This window comes from Bos indicus x Bos taurus, chromosome 28, assembly GCF_003369695.1.
Source record: "Bos indicus x Bos taurus breed Angus x Brahman F1 hybrid chromosome 28, Bos_hybrid_MaternalHap_v2.0, whole genome shotgun sequence".
NCBI classification, from domain to species: domain Eukaryota; kingdom Metazoa; phylum Chordata; class Mammalia; order Artiodactyla; family Bovidae; genus Bos; species Bos indicus x Bos taurus.
In genome coordinates this window covers 39,200,324-39,227,206 of record NC_040103.1, presented here as the reverse complement: position 1 = coordinate 39,227,206, position 26,883 = coordinate 39,200,324, and the positions used below count along the sequence as shown (strand labels likewise).

The 26,883-nt window shown below is 48.5% G+C and overlaps 2 protein-coding genes across 2 annotated transcripts; both read left to right on the top strand.

The window, feature by feature from the left end:
• Window positions 1-3,218: 3,218 nt before the first annotated feature.
• On the top strand, window positions 3,219-17,308 carry LRIT1 (leucine rich repeat, Ig-like and transmembrane domains 1). Its single transcript, XM_027530826.1, has 4 exons — window positions 3,219-3,340; window positions 7,545-8,011; window positions 11,885-12,190; window positions 13,659-17,308. Exons 1-4 carry the CDS (start codon window positions 3,219-3,221, stop codon window positions 14,630-14,632), a joined length of 1,869 nt encoding a protein of 622 aa, XP_027386627.1. The 3' UTR covers window positions 14,633-17,308.
• A 3,310-nt stretch (window positions 17,309-20,618) lies between these two features.
• On the top strand, window positions 20,619-26,114 carry LRIT2 (leucine rich repeat, Ig-like and transmembrane domains 2). The gene is made up of 3 exons (XM_027530720.1): window positions 20,619-20,728; window positions 21,028-21,809; window positions 25,321-26,114. Exons 1-3 carry the CDS (start codon window positions 20,619-20,621, stop codon window positions 26,112-26,114), a joined length of 1,686 nt encoding a protein of 561 aa, XP_027386521.1.
• Window positions 26,115-26,883: the final 769 nt, after the last annotated feature.

Here is a 26,883-nt window from a genome sequence, read left to right as displayed (position 1 = left end):
CGTGTGCATGTGTGTACACGTGTATGTGTATCCACCGGAGCTCATATGTATGCTCATATGCCCTGGGGGAAGAAAGATGGTTGGAAGTCATTTGCTGTCATGGAAAGAGCTCCAACTGGGACTAGAGACTGCTTCTGGTGCCTGTGTCCCTGGGGCGGACCCTCTGGGGTCATCTCAGTTGTCTCTTTTGCACAGTAAGCGTCTCCCACCACCCTCCCCACTCCTCTCCACCCACCCCGGCCTGTGTAAGTCCTGGTCAGAAGAATACATCATGGATGTAGCCTTTGGGGCTTTGTTTCCTGCGTCCCATTAACCTATGTGTCCACTGACCTATGCAAGCATAAACATCTCCCAAGGCACTGGCTTGAGACAGAAAGTGGCCCACGACCCACTAAGAACTTTGCCTTCTATAAATGAGGTCCTGGTATAAGGTACACACTGGCTTATAGTGACATTTACATTAAGAAACACTAACTCTGGGGGGTCCCTGGTGATCCAGAGGTTAGGACTCTGAGCTTTCGCTGCTAAGGCCCGGGTTCAATCCCTGGTTAAAAAACTAAGGTCCTACAAGCTGTGCAGTGCAGCCAAAAGAGAAAGGAAGAAGAAAACACTCATCCAGAACAACTTAACTCATTTTCCTGTAAAGAAACCAAGGTCCAGAGTGCTGCTATTAATATTACTGAATCCAAAATTGGGTTCACCCAATGCAGAAACCGAAACGTCAGTATGGCGTAGGGAAAAGTTTAGTGCAGGGCCGTGCAGGAAGGAGTGGCTCTTGCCCCAAACACCCAAACTGCCCAAAGAGCTTCAGCAAAGCATTTTTAAAGGCAAGGTGAAAAGGGGGTGTGGTTGGTTGTTGCAAATTTCTTGGTGTCAGAATCCTTTGTTCTTACAGCTGTTCCTCCAAAAGACAAATGTTACTGTCTTTATACAACTTTTCATCTCTGTACACACGGAAATGTGTTAAACCCTTAGAGGTCAGAGCCTTGAGAACTGGCTATCCTGTGTATTTCAAGCTATAAGCAACATTTTTTTTTTGTTTGTTTTCTGCATTGCATGGCTCAGCTCCCCCTATTCAGGGTTTGAACTGAGACTATAGCAGTGAAAGCCTGGAATCTTAACCACCAGGCTACCAGGGATTCCCCTCTAGGCAGAATTCTTAAAGCCAAAGCAAAATAGCAACAAAGGTTAAAGTAAAAGAAACAGACCCATTACAAGTATGGAGTCAGGCTTGCTCTTCCCTATGACGCCAGCAATACAGCTAATGTTTACTGAGCGCTCGCCCAGGGCCTGGCACTGTGCTAAATGATCTTACGATGATGCTTGCAACATCTCCAAGAATTAGATACCATCATCCTTTTAGTGTCATGTGAGGAAACTGAGGCTCAGTGCAGTTAAGAATTGGCCTGAAGTCATACACCGATTCACAGATGGAGCTGGAACAGAAGCCCAATCTCCTACCCCTACAGCTCCCTGTCAAGCAGTTCATTTTATTCTGGAAGTGTTCATTCCCCATGTCCTTCCTCTTGTTGATCCTCACTTGTATCCAAGCCTAACAACAATCAGGGCTGAGCTGACCCTCCACGTCTTTCTGGAAGCCTTCCTTGATAACCCTGTTACCACAGAATCCTCCCTGCCCTTCCTGATTTCTATCTTGCATTACTGTAACCAGAAGCACAAGTCAGATTTTTTTTTTTTTCATGCCTGCAAGATCACAAAAGACTTCAGGGGAGAAGAGAAAGCAGGACAGGGCCAGGAATCAAGGGTACAGTTTGGGTAGGCAAAAGAGAGAAGGAAAGGCATCCCCAACAGAAGAAAAGCCAGAGATGTGGGAATGGGCAGGGCTGGCTTTTTGGTTTAGGGAGGAGGAGTTACAGGTGGAAAACACTGAGAAAATCATATTGGCTGAACTGGAAGAGAGGAAGGAATGGGAACCAGCAGTGCCTGGAAGCCAATGCTGTCACAACAGGCACAGACCTTCTGTGTGTGTACTGGGGCCCCAGCTATCTGCCTTGGTCACACCTCACTGATGGAGGCCTGTCTAGGCCCATGGGCAAGGGGGCTGAGGAGCCTTCTGGAAAAGCCATCAGAGCCAGGTAGGGCATGCCTGGCCAGAGAGCAAAGCCTTGGAGTCAAATGTGAAGAATGGATGAGTGAAAGGTGCTGTTGATGGTGGGATGAGGTTGAGGGTGGGATGAGGCCAATCAGTAGAAATCGACAGATCCTTCTCTAAGAGCTCTGGGGGGTCCTGCTCTGGGACCCTCCTCGGAGAGAGAAAACTAGAGGTGAGGGGCGCTCACTGCCCTCAGGCCGAGACACCTCGTGCTTTGCCATTGGTGGTAATGCCCATAAGGCTCAGATGGCAGTGATCTGAGACTGTGTCCACGGGGTGTTCAGGGTAGTGGGCTGGGAGAGTTCATGAGCCCTTGGGAGGTACCTCTGTGGTCACCCCCAAATATCTGAATATACCCAGCTCGTCCTTGGAAGCACCAGGGGAGCAGGGTACTTACTACTCCCAAGAAGCCTCTGTTCCCACAGGCTGTCAAGGTCTGAGAAATGTGGCTTGTTTAATTTTCGTAAACACCCTGAGCAGAGTAACGTTACTTCCCATTGACAGATGAGGACACAGAGGCCACGAGAGGCCATGTAACTTGTCCTAGATCACAGCATATGAATGGAAGAGCTGAGATTTGAACTTGGCTGACCTTGCCTGGAGCTTGGGCTCTTTCTAATGCCTTCACGGCCTTCATCTCACTGACTTTTCACTATGAGATAGTGTCACTGAGAGAATTTCCAGGTTCTGTCTTCATCTCCTTTGAGCCCAGGCACCCTGCAGGGTCTGTGCAGTCACAGCCTGGCTGGCGTGCAGTGGCTTTGCAGGTGGGCAGCCCTGCCGGTCAGTCCAGCAGCCCCCTGCCCCTCTGGGTGACCGTCCACCTCTGGCTGTGCCCTGCGTGCTCTGGGCCTGTGGTTGCTGCCATGAAAGGGGATCCCCCACCCCCATCTTCAGGACTGGGTGATTCCAGGAAGCAATAAGCTGCTGAGTGCTGTGGCCAGGGCTCCCCTCCCTAATCCCCAGCCTGTCTGGGTTTATCCGATGGCTTCAAGTGGGGGTGTGGGCAGACGATGAGCAGTAGGCAGCTGCTGGGTTTGCTGGGCCGGCAGGACAGAGCAGTGAGGGACAGGCCCCTGCCTGGGCTACAGAGGAGCCAGGAGCCATGAGGGTGGTGGTGGGCATGCTCTGGCTCCTGGCCCTCGGAGGGCCCCCACAGGCCCAGGGTGCCTGCCCCTCTCAATGCAGCTGCAGCCTCCACGTCCTGAGCGATGGCAGCAAAGCCAGGTATGGCACCAGGTGTGCGGGGTGGGTAGCTCAGCCCCCAAGGCTCTCCCAGCTAGTCTGGGCTGTGAGGGGTTGGATGCAGGGCCCTAGGACCACAGTTGGGTGAACCCTCCATTTCCTTGGTCACCAAGATCCGAGGGTCTTATGGGCTGGTCTGTGCCTCATTTTCTTCCAGTCAGCAGGTTGCGCCTCTACCCTGGGGATGGGGTGGGGGTACCAGGTACCTATACACAGGGGGCAGGGGTGGGGCACAGGGGTGCCAGCTCCTGGAAATCCTTCCTGAATCTTCTGCCAGCATCCTGAGAGAAGAACCCTCCTTCAGGGCACAGGAAACCTCCCCGTCACTTGCTTCTTCTCCTTCCTTCCTGCCCCCGACTATCCCCTCGCTATCTCCCCAGCTCCTTCTTCCCCAGGACTCTTTCATTCTCTTTCCTCACTTCCTGGGGATACCCAATCATATCCCAGGTATTTACCACCCCACCCGTGATGGGACCACCTGCTCCCTCATGCTTTTCCCACTTAGGGTCCCCTCTGGCCCACTTATCCAGCCTTGACCCCATTCTATGGACTCTCAGAAAGGCCACGAGTGCCCATTCCATTGCAAGCAAGGACCCTCCCATCCTCAGCCTCTTCTTTGACTTTTCCCATTTTCTATCTGAGCCTGGAGAGCACTTCCATCTTCTCCTCTGCCCCCTTCTGGAATGTTCCCAAGGCCCCCGTAGTTTGTGGACCCTTGCTCTTCCCCTGTGGCTCATTCCCTGTCTCTCTTTGGCAATCTTTAAACTATCTTTTCTCTGACCTCTTCAGCACTCCATTAATGACTGCTGCCATTTCCCACTTTGCTCAAGGATTTCAGTCCCTGTCTTAGGGTCTTTCTTACCATCTTTCTAACCTTCTGGAATTTCATCCTCCCTTTCTCCCTTGTCTTAGATGAGGGTTGGGGAGCCACTGATGGTTTCTGATCAGGGCAGCAATGTTATCAGTACAACTCTTTCAATGATGTTACCAGTGAGTGTCAGGCTGATTGGGTGTGATGGGAGGTAGAGAATGGAGAGGCACCCCCAAGAAAGGATACCCCATGTGGTCTGAAGAACAGGAAGAGCTCCATATTCAGCCCAAGTCTGTGATGCTCCAACTCAAATGGATCATCAGAGGTAAGGATTTTCTCCCCAGGGGAAGTCAGGGCTGAGCCCTGAGCAGCCCAGGAAATACCTTATGGCCAAGGACAGGGGTTTCCCAGGTGGCGCTACTGATAAAGAACCTGCCTGCCAATGCAGGGGACATAAGAGATGCTGGTTTGATCTCTGGGTCAGGAAGATCCCCTGGAGAAGGGAATGGTAACTCACCCTAGTATTCTTGCCTGGAAAATCTCTAGGACAGAGGGGCCTGGCAGCTACAGTCCATGGGATTGCAAAGGGTCAGACATGACTGAAGTGATTTAGCACACAAGAACAGTGTGACCAGGGTGACAAAGACCCTCCCTTGCAACCCACAGAGAGCCCAGGGCTCAAAGTCACACAGCATCGGTGGCAGAGCTGCTCCTAGAACTCAGAGCTGCAGTTTTACTTCTAGAATCCTTCTTACCTGGTGATGCTGCCATGAGCAAGGACCAAGGAAGGCTTCTGACAGCAAGCTGGCTTTAGGATGGAAATGAAATTCCAAGGGCAGTTTCCAGGGCCCATACAGTCAGCCAATGGTCAGCCCAGTTCAGTCGCTCAGTCGTGTCTGACTCTTTGTGACCCCATGAACCGCAGCACGCCAGGCCTCCCTGTCCATCACCAACTCCCAGAGTCCACCCAAACCCGTGTCCATTGAATCGGTGATGCCATCCAGGCATCTTATCCTCTGTCATCCCTTCTCCTCCTGCCCTCAATCTTTCCTAGCATCAGGGTATTTTCAAATGAGTCAGCTCTTCGCATCAGGTGGCCAAAGTATTAGAGTTTTCCAATGAACACCCAGGATTGATCTCCTTTAGGATGGACTGGTTGGATCTCCTTGCAGTCCAAGGGACTCTCAAGAGTCTTGCCTCCTCTAAAGCCAGAGCTCTCACCAGCTTCTCACCTGCCCAGAAGTCTCACATCTAATAGGCACCAGGCCATCTGCATAGTGTTTTATGAGGGGGCATGAGGCCATGAAAGGCCGTAGAGGATCCTGAGGTCCCCAGTGGCCACAGGCACAGACGGCACAGTCAGACCAAGGCTGCTTTGGTATCTCAGATGCCTTTGGGCCTCTTGGAGGGCCCAGTTTTCACATCTGAGTGCCTGGTGAGCCTGCCTGTGCTCCATGCTCCCCGATCACGAAAAGATCGTGTGCACTTATGGGTCCCTGTGGTTTCCTGGGAGGAGGGTGAGTCTGGGCATCTGGAAAGATGTGCCCATGTCCTCTGTGCCTTTTCACCCCACCAGGAGCCATGCTGTTGGCCTGTATTGGGCTCTTTTGGTTTCTTCCATCCCTTCCTTGACTGTTTTCTCCCCCTTCCAACACGTTTCCCCATCAACTCCCTTCCTTCTACCTACATCCAGACCTCCCTCCCTGCAACACCCAAGCTTCCATTACCTTGAAGATATCATTGCCTCCAATGCTTTTTTTCTTTGCTAAATTATAAGCTGTATGGGGACAGGGGCTGTGAGTCTGCTGTTCTGAATTTCCACTATACTCATCGCTCAGTAGGAGTTCCATGTACATCTGAAGAATGAATAGAGTGGGTGGAAGTAACTGGGCCTTTTGTGGGCACATTGACAATAACGAGCTAAGCCCAGACTTTTGAGTACTGTGTGTGAGTTAAGCTGAAGGATGCTGGTGGAGCCTGTATGTGTGTGTGTGTGGTGCCGGGAAGGATGATATGAGCAATGTGTTAGGACCTTACAAGAGTACAACCTCTCTTAGTATAACTACCAATACCCCACCCCCCCACCCCCCACCTCCTGCAGTGTGAGCAGAGCCGACCTCCAGATGAAACGGGGGCTGCACAAGGGCTGGATCCCTCAGGCCCAGCCTCCACGTTTTATTCCCTTAAGCATCTTCCCCTTCACCATACGTGGGTGTGCTGCTCTCAGTGATAGTGTATAGCAGAGCCCTGAATTGGAGGCTCCTCCAGAGTGTGGTTGCCTGGAGAACCCCAGGGACGGGGGAGCCTGGTGGGCTGCTGTCTATGGGGTCGCACAGAGTTGGAAGCGACTTAGCAGCAGCAGCCAGAGTGGGGACTGCCTCCTGCTATCTCTCTATCCTCAGCTTTAGGGTCAAACTTGATAGAATGAGGTTTAAGAAGTCACTGTCTGGGCAGAAGGAGCATGGGAAGGAGCTGGTCAGACTGACCTGATGTACTTGCAGTGCTAGATGCAGAAACTTACAACACCGGTCAACAGGAATTGGGTTTCTACGGGTAACAGATATTGCAGAGGTGGTACACATATGACCTCATTAAAACCCCCAAACTATCCTCTGAGGAGGAGTCTAGTATTCTGGGGAAACGGAGGAAAAGAGAGGTTATATAACATACTCAAGGGCACACAGCCAGCAAGCAAAGACAGAGCCCAGAGGTAGATCTACCTGTGAGACTGCAAAGTTCCAGCTAAACACCTTGATCATCTCAAGGTCCCTCAGAGTCAGGAGGGTCTTGAGGCGTCTCTTCTATGGTTTCCACATCTGATACCATTGTTATATCAGATCAGATCAGATCAGTCGCTCAGTCGTGTCTGACTCTTTGCGACCCCATGAATCGCAGCACGCCAGGCCTCCCTGTCCATCACCAACTCCCAGAGTTCACTCAGACTCACGTCCATCGAGTCAGTGATGCCATCCAGCCATCTCATCCTCTGTCGTCCCCTTCTCCTCCTGCCCCCAATCCCTCCCAGCATCAGAGTCTTTTCCAATGAGTCAACTCTTCACATGAGGTGGCCAAAATACTGGAGTTTCAGCTTTAGTATCATTCCTTCCAAAGAAATCCCAGGGCTGATCTTCTTCAGAAAAGGCAATGCAGTCACAAACTGAGCTATAATTTAACAAAGAAACCCTTTCAATTCATAGATGCAATATGACAGTACACGAGACAGTCTCAGGATTTCTAAATACTATTCATTCTTCGTGCGCTGCAGGAGGTATGGGCTGTAAGGGGACGTAGCAATTCAAGCTTGAAGTCCTTCAGGCAGGTGACTGGGCCCCCTCCACAGAACCTTTGCTGAAATACTCCCATTTCTGTGCCCAGGACAGTGGTGTGCAACGACCCGGACATGACTCTGCCCCCAGCATCTGTCCCTCTGGACACCTCCAAACTGCGCCTGGAGCGGACAGCCATTCGCAGGGTGCCCGGGGACGCCTTCAAGACGCTGGGCCGCCTGGAGCAGCTGTGGCTGCCCTACAACGCCCTTTGCGAGCTCAGTGCCCTGATGCTCAGGGGCCTGCGCCGCCTGCGCGAGCTGCGCATGCCCGGGAACCGCCTGGCCGCCTTCCCCTGGGCGGCGCTCAGGGACGCCCCCCAGCTGCGGCTGCTGGACCTGCAGGCGAACCGCCTCTCTGCTGTGCCGCCGGAGGCCGCGCGCTTCTTGGGGAACCTCACTTTCCTCGACCTCTCCAGCAACCAGCTGCTGAGGCTCCCGCAGGAGCTGCTCGCCACTTGGATCCACCTGCACACCGGGCCCTTCCTTCCCGGTCACCATGCCAGGTTGGTCCTAGGTAAGAAATGGCATCTCTTAAGAGGCACACATTGACAAGGTAGGGTTAAGAGCTCAAGCTCGCAGCCAGACTGCTTCAGTTCACATTCCAGCTCTGAACTTTCCCCTTGTCCCAGGAGGGTTGGGGAGCCCTGGTGGAGTCTTGGGGAGTGGGTGAGGAGTATCATCAGAGAGACAGATGTCCCCTAAACATGCTTTGGCTCATGTGGGGTCCAGCACTGGGGGCTGGAGCAATCTTAGAGTGGTTCAGGGCAGCTCCCGCCCTGAGGCCAGGGAATGTCTCTCAAACGGAAAATTTAGACACCTCACTTCCCTGGAAGTGGGGCAGGGAACAGCAAAGCCCATTCTAACTCTATGTACTTTACAGATTTTCTTACCTAGTAAAGAACACTGTATAGGGTAGTACTTACATGGAAAGAAATTGTTTATTTGAAAATCAAATTTGAATGCCCTTTAAATATATAAAGAAAGCTGAGCACCGAAGAACTGATGCTTTTGAACTGTAGTGTTGGAGAAGACTCTTGCGACCAGTCCATCCTAAAGGAAGATCAGTCCTGGGTGTTTGTTGGAAGGACTGATGTTGAAGCTGAAACTCCAATACTTTGGCCACCTGATGCGAAGAGCTGACTCACTGGAAAAGACCCTGATGCTGGGAAAGATTGAGGGCAGGAGAAGAAGGAGATAACAGAGGATGAGGTGGTTAGATGGCATCACCGACTTGATGGACATGAGTTTGGGTAGGCTCCGGGAGTTGGTGATGGACAGGGAGGCCTGGCGTGCTGCAGTTCATGGGGTTGCAAAGAGTCGGACACAACTGAGTGACTGAACTGAAATGAACTAAATATATATAAATATGTGTGTGTGTGTGTGTAGTGCCCTCTTCTGATTATAATTCCTTCTCCGTCTCCTAAAAGGTAGCCGTTTATTTGCATGCTCCCTCTCTTCTACAATATATTCACATACACATGCATAAACATACATACATGCACATAGAAACTTTAGGAATATTTCATCATATTATACATAAAAAACAGCACTTTTCCACCCAGCAATAAGTCTTGGAGGCCTTTGTACGTTACAAGTGGATCAACTTCATTGTTTTTAAGCTTTGGCATAATATTCCATCATAAAGTTATTATTGTTGATGCTTAGTTGCTAGTTATGTCCAACTCTCTGCAACCCCGTGGACTGTAGCCCACCAGGCTCCTCTGTCCATGGAATTCTCCAAGCAAGTTGCCATTTCCTTCTCTGGGGGATCTTCCGACTCAGGGGTCAAGCCCAAGGCTCCTGCCGAGTCTCCTGTATTGCAGGCAGATTCCTTGCCACTGAGCCACGGAGGAAGCCCACCAAACAGTTATACTGCAGTTTATCTGGCCATTCCTCCTTTTACAGCCCTTTACATTGTTTCCCTTATTTTGTTAATACCTGTGGTGCTGCAGAGAGCATTCTTGACAATGCATCCTTGTGCATGGAGACAAACGTTTCTCTAGAATAGGAAGAGAGAAGTGGAATTTCTGGGTCCATGGAGTGCACAAGTTAGATGTTTTCATATCGACCATGGTCTCTAATGTGCCAGTTCTTACCCACCACCCACCCCCCACACCCATGTGTATGTTTGCTCAGAAAGGTTATTTGAGGAACTCAGCCAGCCAATGTGTGGGCTCCATTCTAGCTGTGAGCATACAGCAGTGAGCAAGATGGATGGACATCTTTTCCTGCATGAGGCTAATGATCAAAGTGGTCAGGATGTTCAACTTTTGCCAATCTGACTGGTGAAAGTTTCACTCTCCTTGCACTTTGCCATTTGTATTTATTCTTTGGGGATTCTGTCGTAACAAGTGAAGTCAGAGAGCTGACTACCAGAGCTGGGGAGTGAGGACTCTTGGGATGCAGATGTATCATAAAATGCATTTAGCCAGTGACACAGGACAGCAGTCACCAGGATGGAATGAGGTTGGGGGGTGGGAAATAAACTAGTGCCTTCTAACCAGTGCTCTGAAGGGCCTCAGAGTCATGGGTATACACGCATGTGTGAATTCACCTGACGTTTTCCCCTCCGAATAGATCAAGTACATCTATGTAAATATATTAGATGCTATTGGTTCAGTTTAGTTCAGTTCATTCACTCAGTCGTGTCTGACTCTTTGTGACCCCGTGAATCGCAGCATGCCAGGCCTCCCTGTCCATCACCAACTCCCGGAGTTCACTCAGACTCATGTCCATCGACTCAGTGATGCCATCCAGCCATCTCATCCTCTGTCGTTCCCTTCTCCTCCTGCCCCCAATCCCTCCCAGCATCAGAGTCTTTTCCAATGAGTCAACTCTTCGCATGAGGTGGCCAAAGTACTGGAGTTTCAGCTCTAGCATCATTCCTTCCAAAGAAATCCCAGGGCTGATCTCCTTCAGGATGGACTGGTTGGATCTCCTTGCAGTCCAAGGGACTCGCAAGAGTCTTCTCCAACACCACAGTTCAAAAGCATCAATTCTTTGGCGCTCAGCTTTCTTCACAGTCCAACTCTCACATCCATACATGACCACAGGAAAAACCATAGCCTTGACTAGACGGACCTTTGTTGGCAAAGTAATGTCTCTGCTTTTCAATATACTATCTAGGTTGGTCATAACTTTTCTTCCAAGGAGTAAGCGTCTTTTAATTTCATGGCTACTGGTTAGACACTATCAAATTCAATAACAATCAGGGGAGGACAGAAGGACATCACATTAAATTATTCATTTTGTATTTGAGAAATTTAAACATATGAAAAGGAATTGTGTTTTAGGATTGAGGACACATGATACCTCTCTATATATTGGAGGTTCTTTGACAGGGTGGGTGCAGTGACTTGCATTCAGCTCTATGCTGCTGCTGCTGCTGCTAAGTCGCTTCAGTCGTGTCCGACTCTGTGCAAACCCATAGACAGCAGCCCACCAGGCTCCCCCGTCCCTGGGATTCTCCAGGCAAGAACACTGGAGTGGGTTGCCATTTCCCTCTCCAATGTATGAAAGTGAAAAGTGAAAGTGAAGTCGCGGAGTCATGTCCGACTCCTAGCGACCCCATGGACTGCAGCCTACCAGGCTCCTCCGAAAGATGTTCAATTTTAAGGTAAACAGGGCTGAGGATATAACATAGGATTTGATTTCCTGTCATCCTCACTCTTGTCTTTTTGAGCCTGTGATCATGGCTCAGAACATCCACCCTCTTTGCTGGAGTGATGCTCAAAGCACACTTATCCTGGGGGGACAGGTGTCAAGGGTCGGGGTCATGAAGCATTTCTAGAAATAGATTTTGGCATATTTCAGGTTTTGCGGAAATACCCACTGCCTGGCCAGGAGCCTGAGAGGATCAGCCCAGCAGCGGCAGTGGTAACTGGCAATTTTGTCCACATGCTGTCCTGCTGACACGTGCGTGTTAAGTCACTTCGGTTGTGTCTGATTCTTTGGGATGCTATGAACTGTAGCCTGCTGGGCTCCTGGGTCCATGCATGATGCTGTCCCACTCACCCAGTGCTTAATATGATTTACCTTTATTTGTATTTATAGCCACCTAGAAAAGGGAGCAATGCTATCATTCTATTTTATTTATTTATTATAAAAAATTTTTGGCCACACATGTGGGACCTTAGTTCCCCGCCAGGGATTGAACCCATGTCCCCTGCATTGAAAGCATGGAGCCTTAACCACTGGACTGCCAGGGAATTCCCAATGCTGTCATTCTAGATGAAGAACCAGACTTAAGGCTGTATAGCTAGTGAGGCAAGGAGCTGGGCCTGGAGGTCAATTCTGCTGACTCTGAGCTCATGACATACCAGGGGCACTGGACCTGGGGATCTGAATACCTTGGGCTTACCTCTTGCCTTCCCTCTCACCCCTGCAGGGCTGCAGGACAACCCCTGGGTGTGTGACTGCCGACTCTACGACCTGGTCCATTTCCTAGAAGGCTGGGCTCCAAACCTGGCTTTCATAGAGGCCAGGCTGAGGTGTGCCAGCCCACGTAGCCTGGCTGGAGTGGTCTTCAGCCAGCTGGAACTCAGGAAGTGCCAGAGTCCGGAGCTCCATCCGGGGATGACCAGCATCAGGTCGCCTTTGGGCAGCAGAGTATTGCTACGTTGTGGGGCCACTGGGGTCCCCGGGCCAGAGATGAGCTGGAGTAGGGCCAACGGGCACCCTCTCAATGGCACAGGTGTGTGACCTACAGGGACCACTGTGGTGAGATCCCAGACTAGGATGGGTGGGTCAACACCCCACACAGGCGGGGAGGGGGTTCAGGTTTCCCAGGAGGAGGGATAAGGAAGGCTCTTTACTCCCGTCCTGTCTGAATGGAGTTGGAGGGCTCCACCCAGAGGTGGGCATGGGGGCAGTGGCTTCAGTGATGACAGTGGCACTCAACCTGTTCTGTCGTATTCCACCAGCCACAGACTGGTGGATTCTCGGGGCCCACCCGAGAGGAACAAAACACTGGCTTTGGGGTAAAAGTGCTCTCTTAGTGTATTTAATATTTACAGTAAGTTTCTACATTGTAAACATGAAGTCAGTATCACTAGGAGTAATTAAATGCTAGGAGTTACCATCTACTGAGTTCTTTATGTGCTAAATGTATTATGTACATAATGTCACTGAACTTTAAAGAACAACCTGATTATCTTTCTATTTTGCATATAAGTAAATTGAGGCCCTGAGGGGCTAAATGCTTGGTCTACACCACACAGCTCCTAAGGAGGAACTGGGGCTCCTTAGCCTGTGCCCTTTTTGCTATGTAGACAGAGATGGTTCATCCCTGGCACTGAGTGGAGGGAGGGGGTTTTCAGGCATCACAGCCCACCTACATGCAGAAAGAGGATGGAGGAGGCATCATTTTTTGGCCTCTGACCAGAACACCTCCCATCCCTCCCAGCTTTCTTCTCTGTTTCCCTCAACTATGTTGGCAAGTGTTGTTCTAGGACTGCGGGTTTGAAATCAATGTACCAACAAAACTGTGGAGGAGTTCCACTCACCTAAAACAGAAAAGTTGGAGATGCCTTGGTGGAAGTGGCAGTGGGCCCGGGCAGGGGTGTGCAGAGCTCTTGCAGCTGGGCCTCTGCCTCAGGTGCACCCAAACCCCCATCCCCAAAACATCAGCCCACCTCCTCTGAGGGGTCAGCTCTTCAGAACTCAGGCCCCTGAAAGACAGCCCTGGAACATCTCAGATCTAGATGGCTGACCATTCTTACACTCTACCCCAGTCTGAAAAGTGAACGTTAAGTCGCTCAGTCGTGTCCAACTCTTTGCAACCCCATGAACTGTAGCCTATCAGGCTCCTCCGGTCTGTCCATGGGATTTTCCAGGCAAGAGGACTGGAGTAGGTTGCCATTTCCTTCTCCAGGGGTATCTCCCCGACCCAGGGATCGAACCCGGGTCTCCCACACTGTAGGCAGACGCTTTTACCGTCTGAGCCACCAGGGAAGTCCGTGCCCCAGTCTGGGCCTCCCCAAATTTAATCCCAGCTGATCTCCATTCCCTTGGCCAATCTAAGAAAAGTTCAATAAGGCCCAGTCTTTTCTCGGGTGTTGGGCAGAATGTACACAATCCAGGGGCTGTGAACTTGGCTGGAATAGGCTTGGGGCAGATGGGGCTGTTCATTCTCCGTCATGTGTCTCTCTTCCCCCTTGCAGTGCACCAGGAAGTCTCCAGTGACGGCACGAGCTGGGCTCTACTGGGCCTGCCTGCCGTGTCCCAACTGGACTCAGGAGACTACATCTGTCAGGCCAAGAACTTCCTGGGAGCCTCTGAGACGCTTATCTCCCTGGTCGTCACGGAGCCCCAGACGTCCACGGAACGCAGTGGGGGCCCAGGGGCGCGGTGGGCAAGGACGGGCGAGGGGGCGGAAGCCGCAGCGTATAACAAGATGGTGGCCAGACACGTTCCCCATGTCCCTGAGCCTGGCGTCCCGGCCACCGGGCCCCCCGTGCCCAATGCGAAGGAGCAGCTGTTCCTCCAGCACTTCCAGATGAGACCCCCGGAAGAGCACTCGGACGTGCCGGCCGGCTCCCACGAGGCCCAGACGGTGAGCTCCCTCAAGGTGGTGGGGGACACTTACCAGAGCGTGACCTTGGTGTGGAAGGCCCCCCAGGCTGGGAACACAACTGCCTTGAGCGTCCTCTACGCGGTCTTTGGGAAGCGCGACATGCGGCGGGTGCTGGTGCAGCCCGGGAAGACCAGCGTCACCATCCGCGGGCTGGTGCCCAAGGTCAAGTACGTGGCGTGCGTCTGCGTGCGGGGCCTGGTGCCCCGGAAGGAGCAGTGCGTCATCTTCTCCACCGACGAGGTGGTGGACGCCGAGGCCACCCAGCGGCTCATCAACGTGGTGGTGATCAGCGTGGCCGCCGTCATCGCCCTGCCGCTCACGCTGCTCGTCTGCTGCGGTGCCGTCCGGAGGCGCTGGCGCAAGTGCCGCGCCGGGGGCTCCGCCGAGGCCACAGGTGCCTACGTCAACCTGGAGAGGCTGGGCCACAGCGAGGACGGCTCGGAGGATCTGTCGCAGCACAGCCTCAGTGAAGCCGACAGACTCCTCTCTGCTCGCTCCAGCCTGGACTCTCAGGCCGTGGGCATCAGGGCCAGCAGACGGATCAACGAATACTTCTGCTGAGGGCCGTGCTTTCCCCTCCCTGGACACAGCTGCCTACACTCCTGCGCCTATCCCCTTCTTCTCCTCCCACACGCTCACTCTGACACCTGAGTCCATGCTCACCCACTCTTACCTACCGGGTGCCTGCTTCCTCTTACATTTACACACTTATAAAAGCACTTACTATGTGCCAGGAAGTGTTCTAAGTGCTTTATATATATCAACACATTTAATTCTTATGACAGTCCTTTGCAGCAGGCACCACCCTTCTCCTAGCTTACCTGGAGAAGGAACAGGGGGAGTAACTTGCCTGTATCACTTTTTGCTGCGTAACAAATAAAAGCAAAATCGCAGTGGTACAAGGCAGCAAGCACTTATTTTCACACAGTCTACAGGCTGGTGGGTTGACTGGGGTGGCTCTGCTCCCTGTGTCCTACTTGGGGCCCAGGATGGAGACTCAGTGGCTATCTGGAGGAGGCTTCTTTCATGGAGATGTCAGATGATAGAGAAATGAGAAAAAACGTACAATACCTCTTAAGCTCCTTAACACTGCTATTTCTGCCCATATTCTGTCTGCCAAAGTGAGTCTCATGGCCAAAACTAAGCTTTTAACAGGGCAGAAAGGGACAGTTCTCCCACAGAGGTAATGGTGGGGCAGGGCAAACTTTGCTGAGCAGTGATCTAACCTACGTTGCTCACAAGTACACAGCTAGGAAGTGGCAGCTCTAGCGTTCGGACCACACACTTGCTTCCGGAGTTGCTAGTCCTTACTGCTTCCTACACTGCATCTTGACTACATTTATGCTAACTGGTAGGCACTCACATTTAATCTCTTTGTCCATTTTCCACATTTGTATAGTCACACACATACACATACAGAGACAAACACCATGCCCTCACTGTGGACACTCATGGATTCTAATCATCTGATTTTTAGTAAATTCTAGAAGTTTGGATGATGCCATGAGACTACTGCTCATTTACTCAGAATGTGAGACTGAAGGGATCTGAGAGATCCTCTGAAGCAGGTGGCATGGTACACCCAACACTGTCTGGCACACAGCTCACTTCTGTCCCTATGTAGCACTCTTTGTGATTCTAACTGAGACTTACCTGAGTTCCTGGAGGTGTCTCAGAGCCTCCTGGGTCACTCCATAAGCCACGACAAAGGAGGATTCCTGTTCAACTTGCTTAAAGGTGGGAAACCTCTGAGATGTGGTCTCTGTGCACAGGAGAAGGCAAATGTTCCCCGCAGAAGGACAGCATTCTGTCTTGTCTGTAGAACTGTCTTCTAAGGAAGAGAACACCCAAGGTGTTTGGTGCCAAGGCCTTTGGGTAACAACTCAGGAAAGCAAGTGATGGGACAGCTTTTTGAAACTGGGGACAGCAAGTGATGCAAGGAAGCTACTTTGTTAGTGTCATCTGAGACCTGTATTGTCTTTAATATTTGCTGACTATAAAAACCAATGTGATGCAATCATTTCTAAACTACTTCCTGTGACATTTACAAAAGACCTTACAATGGATGACCTTACAACTTATTTTCTTGTTTTCTCTCATTTTGATCTTCAAAATGACCTGTTTTGAAGCCTGGGATATTTGACTTAACAGACAAGAAAACTGAAGCCCAAAGAGCTGAACAATTTATGGAGGACAGTGATAAATTTTCTTGGAGGATCTGAATCTTTGATAATGTTGCGGCCAGGCTGAGGGTCTTTATTCAGTGTAGATCTCTGCAGTGTGACTCATAGCAGGTTTACTATGGAAATGGGTTTTTCTCGATCTAAGCTAAACCTGGGGTCAGAACCATGAGAGCACCAGTGCACACGAACATGGGATTTTCATACATGTATATTTCCTGCCCATCATCTAGAGGGTCCAACTGACTATAATTTGAGAACCATGGCTATTGGCTAGAGAAATTATTTGGTTAGAAGATGACGAAGCCGCTGTCTATATCATAGGTCAGCAAACATTTTTTTCTGTAAAGGAAGCCAGATAAGAGATAATTTAAGCTCTGTTGCTGCTACTCATCTCTTGAGTGTGAAAGCAGTCTCAGACAATATGCAAGTTAATGAGCACGGATGAGTTCAAAGAAGATGTTATTTACAAAAACAGGTGGCAGACTGAATTGGGTTTCCCCTCAATCTAGATGTGTAAAGGCATTCTGCAATGCCTTATGAGACTCAAGTTTCAACTCTGATTGTTTGATGTATGAGACTGACAGGCACTCCCCAAATCAGAACAAATGTAAGTGTGGTAGATTAAAGCAGCCATCTGTTGAAATGATAAAGATATTTTCTCTAAATGACTGAGCCAATCAAGATTGAACAATTACTGGCCCAACTAACATGTAGTCAGTTTTATTGAACCCTGTTTGAAGAAAAATCAGGAACTTGAAAGCAAAAACCTGTTAGTATTTATCCAATATTATGTGTGTGTGTGCCCCCCACCCCCACCCCGGCACGTGCGCACATGTGTGTGTGAAAAAGAGCGAAAAAAGATTCAACTTCCCAGTGATTCATGAAGACCTACCTTAGTGGTCTGAATGGAATGGCTCCCCAGATGGTCAGCCTCCCAGCACCCTTCTGTCAGCCTCTCTTTGTGTGTTCTGTCTTCCTTGGTTTGCTCTTGTAGAGAAGAATCATCCTGGATTGTGCTCGTGAATATTCAAGTCATTGGAAAAAACACATTCACATTGTAAAAAATAAAATGATGTCCTGTTTATATATTAGTCTGTTGGTACATGAGTCTGGTTAGTATAAGTCAATCCCTGAAAACCTAATGTCTTCTTAGAGTCTTGGGAAAAGAATTTCTAATCTCCCAGATGCTGAAGACCAGCCTGTACTATGGTGATCCCACAGCATGTGGCCCTAGGAAGCCTTGTTTGGGGCTTGGCTGAAATCATGACATCTCCATAATGTCTTTCTTTTTTTTTTTTAATGCAACATGGTTATATTCCTCCTGATTTACATAGTAGGTCACTCGATGTAGACTTGCAACCTTACAGGGTACTAAAAGGCAGACAAGCGAAATTTAATCCTGGGAAGTGGATGTGGTTATTAAACTAGGATATTAATCAAGAGACTCAGCAGCATGTTTAGAAGACTAGAGCTGAAAACTTTTAATCCAAGAGAGACAGAAATCAACTTACAATTATTTGAGCATATTTTATTTGATTATAAGGGCATTGTAGTCAGGATAGCTTAGGCTTATGCTGTGTTAACAGCTCCCAGATATCAGTGGCTTAACATAGAAACATTCCTGCTCTCATGGAGTCTACTTGAGTGAGTGGGAAATAAGGATGGAGAAAGGGTCCTGCTCTCTTATTCACCCAGGGACACAGGTTGATGAAGGCTCTACCACCTGGAATGGCAATGCTTGTTCCAACAAGAGAGAAGAGAACTTGGAGAATCATGGAGGGACCTTTGAAACATTATTTCCTCCAACATTTCATTGGCGTGAATATTGGTCATGTAGCCCACCTATTTCAAAAGGGCCTAGGGACATAGTCTTCTGTGCGTCTGTCACAGGCACGCCCCAGAGCAAGGGGAGCCTAGAGGACCATCTCAGATGTGGTTGGAGCAGGTGGAGGAAAGAAGGAAAAACCCCAGCTGGAGAAAGAGGAAAGATAGCACACCTGCTCCCCAGCAGGTTGTCTGGTTCTCAGTCTGAGCTCTTCCAAAGTTCTGGTCATGAGACTTCCCTTGTGGTCCAGTGACCAAGATTTCATGCTCTCAATGAAGGGGGCCCAGGTTGGATCCCTGGTCAGGAAACTAGATCCCACGTGCTGCAATTAAGAGTTCACATGCCAAAACTAAAGATTCTGCATGCCACAGCTAAGATGCAGCAGAGCCAAATAAATAAATATTAAAAAAAAAAAAGTTCCGGTCATGTTGGAGTGACTTTTCTCCAATTGAATAGACAGGAAATCTGCTTCTGTCCAGAAGCCAATTTTATCTAATTATTTCACAAACATAGAGTAACTCCTCTTCCATGACCCCGTCTCTACCCCGTCTCTACCCCGTCTCTACCCCGTCTCTATCCTAAGAGACAAGTTCCTAAGAGCATCCTGCCAGAAGGGAGATGGAAGTGTAGTATTCTCAGATCCCTTCCCTTTGTTGTTCCATCTCTTGAGTTTAGTCTTCTAGCCAACAGCACGGCTACTCCCTATGACCAAATATCAGATAAGGAAACCAGAGGATGAAGGAGTCAGGACAGAAGTAGCAGTGCAAAGGTGATCTGGCTGATTTCAGAGAGGACATGCCAGTGGGCGTTCTTCTCAAGCTCCCGGCAGACCACTGGAAGGCTGAGTTGAGCAGGATTTTTTTAAGAAAGCTAGATGGGATGAACGGAGAAGAAATTGTAGTGGATGTAGGGCTCTTTTGGCATTTTTATTTTGGGATGAGAAAAGAACTCACTGGTCATTTGTGATACCCGTGGATTGAATCACGTTTTCCCACAAAGCAAGCCTGACAAAACCTTGGCCAGCCTGCTAGGGAACTCTGGAATGAGAACCACCCATCGGAGTTGTCCCCTATCATGCCAAACTGGCCAGGTCCCTGTTCCCCCACCACCGTCAGTCTCTGCGTGGGGCTGCCTTGGGAAGGGCATGCAAGCACTGACTCATTTCTCAAAGGGTGTCTAGGCAGCACATCTCCTTGTCGACCATAGCTTTGTGCCCATGGCACTCTCCTTCCTTTCTAATTTTTCTTTACCTGGAGAGGAAGTCCAGATATCTAGCCATATTGTAGAGTTAGGTTCTCTGGAAACTCCAGCAAATATATTTGGCTTGGATGGAAAGCCTGGGGTATAATCAGCTTAGTTGGTGACCCATTTCCCCATCACTGGTTAGCGATTAAGCGGATTTTCTTCCCTGAGGTCTTTTATAGGGTATAATATATATGATGAATCTTAGGGGAAGCCGTGGAATTTTGACAGTCATCAGAAGTAATAGTACCCCAAGTAAAAGAAAGTGACTGTCTTCAAGAGTCTGTTGGTCTGGGAGGTGAATTAAACTTTATTGGGTACCTACTATATGTTAGATACTTTATTTTGCATAATCCTAGTATTTCCTGGAAACACTAAAAAGTGTTAATTTTCTCACTTTGCACAGAGAAATTCACTTTTCAAAGATTTCAAGATTAGGAAGCATAAGCTAGACAGAAGGCCTCATGGGACCAGATTCATAGCAGTCTTGCTAGCCACAACATTCCTTGCATCTAGCAAGGGTGTGGCTTAGAGCAGATGACCAATTTATATTTGTTGAATGAATGAAGAATGGCAAAGTATCCAGAATCACATAGAATCTCACTTAAAAAAAATTTAACATGTGAGATACACTGCATTCAGGATAAGTTATGTGATTCAGGACAAGAAACATGCTTTGATTTAATCAGAAAGCAACAATCTTGTGGTTTAACCTCTGTATATGATGCTTCTCTGATTCTGGTCATCCAAGCAGCAGGTGAAGCTGTCTTAACTCACAAGACAAATGAATCCACCACATGCTGGAGATATTGCCACTGATAAGAGTGGTTCTAAAATTACTTTGTCAACCATCATCTGAATTTGCATTTAGAGACTGGTTGAAAGTTCTGGGTTTCAGGAGCCAATTGTGATTGATGAATTTTAGATGAATTCTGGCCAAATCACCTGAACCATGGTGCTCAGAAAAGCGTTATTTGCTTGTTTCTCTGATCTTTTCATGTGAGACTGAGGGGAGGCAGTATAAGGATTGAATTAGACATCTGCCTGATAGTTTGCTCTCTGGACTGAAGAGCCAGAAAGAGAGTGAATTTGCTATCTAGTTAGGAGAAATAGCTCCCTCTTCTGGGTTCTTACTGAGCTTATGATTTGGGCCATTACAGACCTCAGGGCATCCAAGGGCTTTGCGGTTGCTGTGCTGACCTACATCATTATGGATTACCAATAATAGGATTTGCCACTTGGAGGCTTGGACTGTACTTATTTAAAAAACTCATAAGGTAGTTTCTTACAGAAGGCTATGGCTTCAGTTCCTCACTATTTCCTGCTAGTTCTGGTCTTTCTGGATTCACATGTGGCTCAGCCATCCTGTCTGCCAGGATGTGCCTGCTCAGAGGAGAGTTTTGGCAGGTGCGCTGGGCTAGCAAGATCCCAGAAGGTTGTGGGGGAGTGGGTTTTCTTTGGGGATGATGTGGTGTGGGAGAAGACTAAGATTTGGCAGGAAATCAGCAAAATCTCTTTGAAACTCACTTTAGTTGGTTTAGTTGGTGCTGAAGTTTGATAAACTTTGCATTTTTACCAGAATGGGTCTAACTCAAGTGAATTGCATTTTTTCCCTTCTAATTCATACATCTAATACCAGGATGACTCTGATCCTACTTTCCAGACTCTTGATGTTCATCTCAAAGCTGTTCTGTTTTTTTGTATAGGACTCTGAAGTGCATATCTATCTCTTTGGGCGAGATTCCAAGGAACCTTTCTGAAGAGTTCAAGCAAGTGAGAATTGAACACTCACCCGTATTTGAACTGCCCCGAGGGTTTTTCATCAACATGCACACTTTGGAGTACCTTTGGCTCAATTTTGACAATGTCACTGTGATTCACCCAGGAGCCCTGGAGCACCTGTCAGAACTGAAAGAACTGAGACTGGAGGGGAACAAACTCCGTTCAGTACCGTGGACAGCATTCTGTGCCACCCCGCTCCTGAGGATCTTGGACCTCAAACACAACAGGATTGATGCACTCCCTGAACTGGCTCTTCAGTTCCTGGTCAACCTGACCTACCTTGACCTATCCTCCAATAGACTGACAGTTGTATCCAAGAATGTCTTCTTGAACTGGCCAGCCTACCAGAAACACCGGCAGTCTGGCCATGAGGCTGAGATGCTCTCCAGCATGGTGCTGGCGCTACACGACAACCCCTGGTTATGTGATTGCCGCCTAAGGGGACTTGTCCAGTTTATCAAGTCCATCAGCCTTCCAGTCATCCTGGTGAATCCCTATCTCATGTGCCGTGGTCCTCTCTTCAAGGCAGGGCAACTTTTTCATGAAACGGAGCTCAGTGTTTGCACGAAGCCTCAGATCTCAACCCCCAGTGCCAATGTCAGCGTCCAGGTGGGACAGAATGTGACCCTGCGATGCCTGGCACAGGCTAGCCCCTCACCAACTATTGCCTGGACTTATCCTCTGAGCACATGGAGGGAATTTGATGGTAAGTGCATGCACCCTCTCCATGTATCTGGGGGGCTGGGGAGTTCTGTAGCAACCCTGTCCTCAGAAGAGAAGTTCTAAACTGGATCAATCATGAAGGAGGGGTGCAAGCAAGATTGGGACAGGCCTGAATTATACTCACCACGACAGAAAGAATGCCAAGATAGTGCCCCACTATTGGCATTATTTTAAATGGGTGCATACAGATCTCTATAAGACGTATGATGTAAATACTATATACTAATATATTTACATATTTGTTGCATGTAGATCTATCAATATGATATTTATATTTGTTACACACAGGTGTATATAATAATATATTTATATATGTGTTGCATATAGAACTCTATGAGATGTAAGTATATATATATTACATATGTATTTGTTGTTTACATATATATATGTAGCATACAGTATGTAAGACATAAATATATATTAGTTGACTTAACATACTGTATAAATATTGTAATATTGTATGTGAACACATATATTCTTTGAAAGCCTTCTAGATGCAAAATACTATACTATTTTTAAATCATAGAATTTATGGCTAGAACTGAGTCTAGAGATAACTTATTACTTATTTTTTAAACTTTTCTGAGAAAACTCATCTGAGGTTCTTGTTTAAAATAAAATTTTCAGACCTCTCTTTGGAGATTTGGTTCAATTAGACCAGGGGAGACCCTGAGAACATTTGTTTTAACAAGTGTTTCCTCACTCTGTCATTCCCTAACCTCCAGCTACCTCTTACCAGACAAGGTTCGGAAGTCCTAGATATTGAGTGAATTTTACACTTCCTACCACTATGTTGATCAGACCTTATTGGCTTGAAGTTGCAATCCTGGAACCCAGGGAGAGACCTCCAGGGGTCCCACTGCTGGGATTCGAACCTGTCTTTCATTTCCTGAAGCTCAGGCTCTGCTTTCACACCCCAGCAGAAGTCATCTTTAGTGTTGACCCTGCAGGTTTGGAGCACGTCACGAAGCCAGGGATGGCCTTTCTAGAAGTATCTCAACACTATCTAGAAGACAGCTGGGAATATCTAAGTCAAACCGGAGAAATACAGTCACTCAGATATCAGATCAGATCAGATCAGATCAGTCACTCAGTCGTGTCTGACTCTTTGCGACCCCATGAATCGCAGCACGCAAGGCCTCTCTGTCCATCACCAACTCCCGGAGCTCACTCAGACTCACGTCCATCGAGTCAGTGATGCCATCCAGCCATCTCATCCTCTGTCGCCCCCTTCTCCTCTTGCCCCCAATGCCTCCCAGCATCAGAGTCTTTTCCAGTGAGTCAACTCTTTGCATGAGGTGGCCAAAGTACTGGAGTTTCAGCTTTAGCATCATTCCTTCCAAAGAACACCCAGGGCTGATCTCCTTTAGAATGGACTGGTTGGATCTCCTTGCAGTCCAAGGGACTCCCAAGAGTCTTCTCCCAACACCACAGTTCAAAAGCATCAATTCTTCAGTGCTCAGCCTTCTTCACAGTCCAACTCTCACATCCATACATGACCATAGGAAAAACCATAGCCTTGACTAGACGGACCTTTGTTGGCAAAGTAATGTCTCTGCTTTTCAATATGCTATCTAGGTTGGTCATAACTTTCCTTCCAAGGAGTAAGCGTCTTTTAATTTCATGGCTGCAGTCACCATCTGCAGTGATTTTGGAGCCCAGAAAAATAAAGTCTGACACTGTTTTCACTGTTTCCCCATCTATTTTCCATGAAGTGATGGGACCAAATGCCATGATCTTCATTTTCTGAATTTTGAGCTTTAAGCCAACTTTTTCACTCTCCACTTTCACTTTCATCAAGAGGCTTTTTAGTTCCTCTTCACTTTCTGCCATAAGGCTGGTGTCATCTGCATATCTGAGGTGATTGATATTTCTCCCAGCAATCTTGATTCCAGCTTGTGTTTCTTCCAGTCCAGCATTTCTCATGATGTACTCTGCATATAAGTTAAATAAACAGGGTGACAATATACAACCTTGACGTACTCCTTTTCCTATTTGGAACCAGTCTGTTGTTCCATGTCCAGTTCTAACTGTTGCTTCCTGACCTGCATACAAATTTCTCAAGAGGCAAATCAGGTGGTCTGGTATTCCCATCTCTTTCAGAATTTTCCACAGTTTATTGTGATCCACACAGTCAAAGGGTTTGGCATAGTCAATAAAGCAGAAATAGATGCTTTTCTGGAACTCTCTTGCTTTTTCGATGATCCAGCGGATGTTGGCAATTTGATCTCTGGTTCCTCTTCCTTTTCTAAAACTAGCTTGAACATCAGGAAGTTCACGGTTCACATATTGCTGAAGCCTGGCTTGGAGAATTTTGAGCATTACTTTACTAGCGTGTGAGATGAGTGCAATTGTGCAGTAGTTTATATAATACATGGTGGCAAAACTCTGGAAAAAATACCTAAGTAACTGAAATTTTGACTTTGTCCTATCATTTTGATTACATCTTATTGGCTCAAGGTTAAATACCAGTGAAGGAGAAATACAGCATTTGTTGTTGTGGGTTCTTTGAGAGTGGTGAGGTACATCCAGATGTTATCCCTTGTGATGCGTTATCATCAGTCTCTTTGGTATCATGTTCAATCCATTCTCTCAATACTAGTAACAGCTAACACATACTGACCACTTACTGTCAAACTTATGGAGTGAGTACTATTATCATCCCATTTTACTGGTGAGGAAATTGAAGCCAAGAGAATCTAAGCAACTCTACTTACTTAGTACATGGATTTTACTAATTTACCAAGTAAGTGCAAGACCATTTACTTAGTAAGGGATAGATTCCAGGCATTTGGCTCCGGGCTCTGAGCCACTCTACCTCTGCAAAGTAAAAAGGCACTTCCTGAAGCTCATGATATTGTACAATCACACTATTGTGAGAGATCTCCTAGAAACCAGGGGATAGCTTGGCAAGGCTAAAGTCAGTTGGTAGGAGGAGCTAGTGAAGCTGAAAGAGTGCAGTCTTCATAGGCAGAAGAACAAGGTTCCAGATCAATCGATGACTCTGAACAATTCTAATTATGGACAAGTTGCTTAATCACTCTAGTCCTCAACTTCCCATGTGTAAAAATTGGTTACTTACCTTACAGGGTTGCTGAGAGGCAAAAGAGTGAGTGAGTGAAAGTCACTCAGTTGTGTCTGATTCTTTACGACTCCATGGACTACACAGTCCGTGGAATTCTCTAGGCTAGAATACTGGAGTGGATAACCTTTCCCTTCTCCAGGGGATCTTCCCAAACCAGGAACTGCACCCAGGTCTCCTGCATTGCAGGCAGATTCTTTACCCGCTGGGCCGCAAGGGAAGCCCAGGAGGCAAAACCCTGGCACCAAACACATGCTTAATAAATGGTCACCACCACTTTAAAAACAACAAGAACAAACACCCACCCCCCACCCAAAACAAAAACAAAAACACCAGCATTGCTGGACACTCTCCAGCTGACTGTTTATCAGAGAGATGTCTACCGGAGTTGTTTTGTTCTCTCTCCACCCAGTGTTGACCTCGTTTACTGCAGAAGATGCTACTCTGTCTGAGCTGGTCATACCTGCTGCCCACCTGGTAGACAGAGGCAATTATACCTGCATGGCCTCCAACCCCATTGGCATGAGTACCATGGTCATCTCCCTCCGCGTCCAGCCCGCCCAGGCCCTGCTCGCACCGCGTTCTGTTTTCTCCCCCTCGGAGAGCAGTGCCTATGTTGACCTGCGGGTGGTCAAGCAGACGGTGCACGGGATCCTGCTAGAGTGGTTTGCGGCGGCGGACACTCCTGAGACGTGGTTCACGCTCTATATTGCGTCGGATGAAGCCTTCAGGAAGAAGGTGGTCCACGTCGGCCCGGGAATCAACACGTACACCGTGGATGATCTCCTCCCTGGCACAAAATACGAGATTTGCCTTAGCCTCGGCGGGCAGCCTCCACGCCAGGGCCGGTGTGTGGTCTTTGTGACCGGCCGAGACGACGGCGGGCTGGAGGGACGAGAGCGCCTGCTGCACACCACGGTGATCCTGTGCGCGGTGCTGCTGGCGGTGCCTGTGGGCGCCTACGCCTGGGCGGCCCAGGCGCCCTGCAGCTGCCGGGGATGGGGCCAGCGCTGGTGTCTTCACCGCAGGAAAGCCCCCAGGTGCCCCCAGGCGGTCCCAGAGCACAGGGACGACCCCTACAGAGACCACACCGCCGTCTGTGAGGACGGCCTGGGGTCCGGAGGTGCTGAGCCGGAGGGGGACGAGCAGAAAGCTGGAGAGGGAGATGACCACCGGGGAGGACTGGCGTGGACCTCCAGCCCTTAAACTAATTCTCTGTGGCCGCTCAACTCGGCTGGACCCATTTATTCAGGAAGTGTTTATCGAGCACCGACTCAGTTCCCGGCTCTGAACTTCACACAACGGTCCTGGAGACATAGTCTTTATTACCCTCATGGAACTGATGCCAAAGGAGCTTCGTCCAATTAATCATTTTATTATCCATGGTGACTGGAGATTAATACATGTTATTTTCTATGTAAATAACTGTATAACATTTATATGTTTACATGGAACATTAACATATAATACATTTCACATATGTTATCCCACTGGAGAAAGCTAGGCTTCTATCCCTTATTACAGGTGAAGAAGCAGAAGTTCAGGAAGTTATAACCACCTGAGTCTGATGTTCTGAAAAAGCTGCCTTTGGGGGTGAAATGAGAGCTGGTGGGTGATGTGAGTCTCCATGCGTGGGTGTCTGTGTCCTGCAGAGCAGTCCTTGGTGCTGCTGAGAGCCTGGCATTGCCAGCACTAAGGAACAGGGGACTGGCTGCAGCCCTGGGCTCATGTCTAGTGATTGTTGGAAACCAAAGTCATATGGCTTCCGGGAGCCATGTCGGGGAGGAAAAGAATCTCTATAAAAGCATATGACTATTATTATTGTTGTTACTATTACATGATCCTGATTCCCACCTATTTTCTTGAGACTGTGAGATTCAGGCTTATTTGTTCAGCCCGGTCTTCCTAGTATCTCAGTGCTGAGTATGACACATGTTTTTTCACATGAATAAGGATATAATGCCTACTCCTGTTT

Excerpts from the sequence above, each read along its gene's own strand:
- LRIT1 (XM_027530826.1), top strand. The coding sequence starts at position 3,219 with ATGAGGGTGGTGGTGGGCATGCTCTGGCTCCTGGCCCTCGGAGGGCCC. Across the intron at positions 3,341-7,544 it reads AGCGATGGCAGCAAAGCCAG|GACAGTGGTGTGCAACGACC; the intron begins GTATGGCACCAG and ends TTCTGTGCCCAG. Across the intron at positions 8,012-11,884 it reads CCATGCCAGGTTGGTCCTAG|GGCTGCAGGACAACCCCTGG; the intron begins GTAAGAAATGGC and ends TCACCCCTGCAG.
- LRIT2 (XM_027530720.1), top strand. The coding sequence starts at position 20,619 with ATGGCTTCAGTTCCTCACTATTTCCTGCTAGTTCTGGTCTTTCTGGAT. Across the intron at positions 20,729-21,027 it reads TCAGAGGAGAGTTTTGGCAG|GACTCTGAAGTGCATATCTA; the intron begins GTGCGCTGGGCT and ends TTTTTTGTATAG. Across the intron at positions 21,810-25,320 it reads CACATGGAGGGAATTTGATG|TGTTGACCTCGTTTACTGCA; the intron begins GTAAGTGCATGC and ends CTCTCCACCCAG.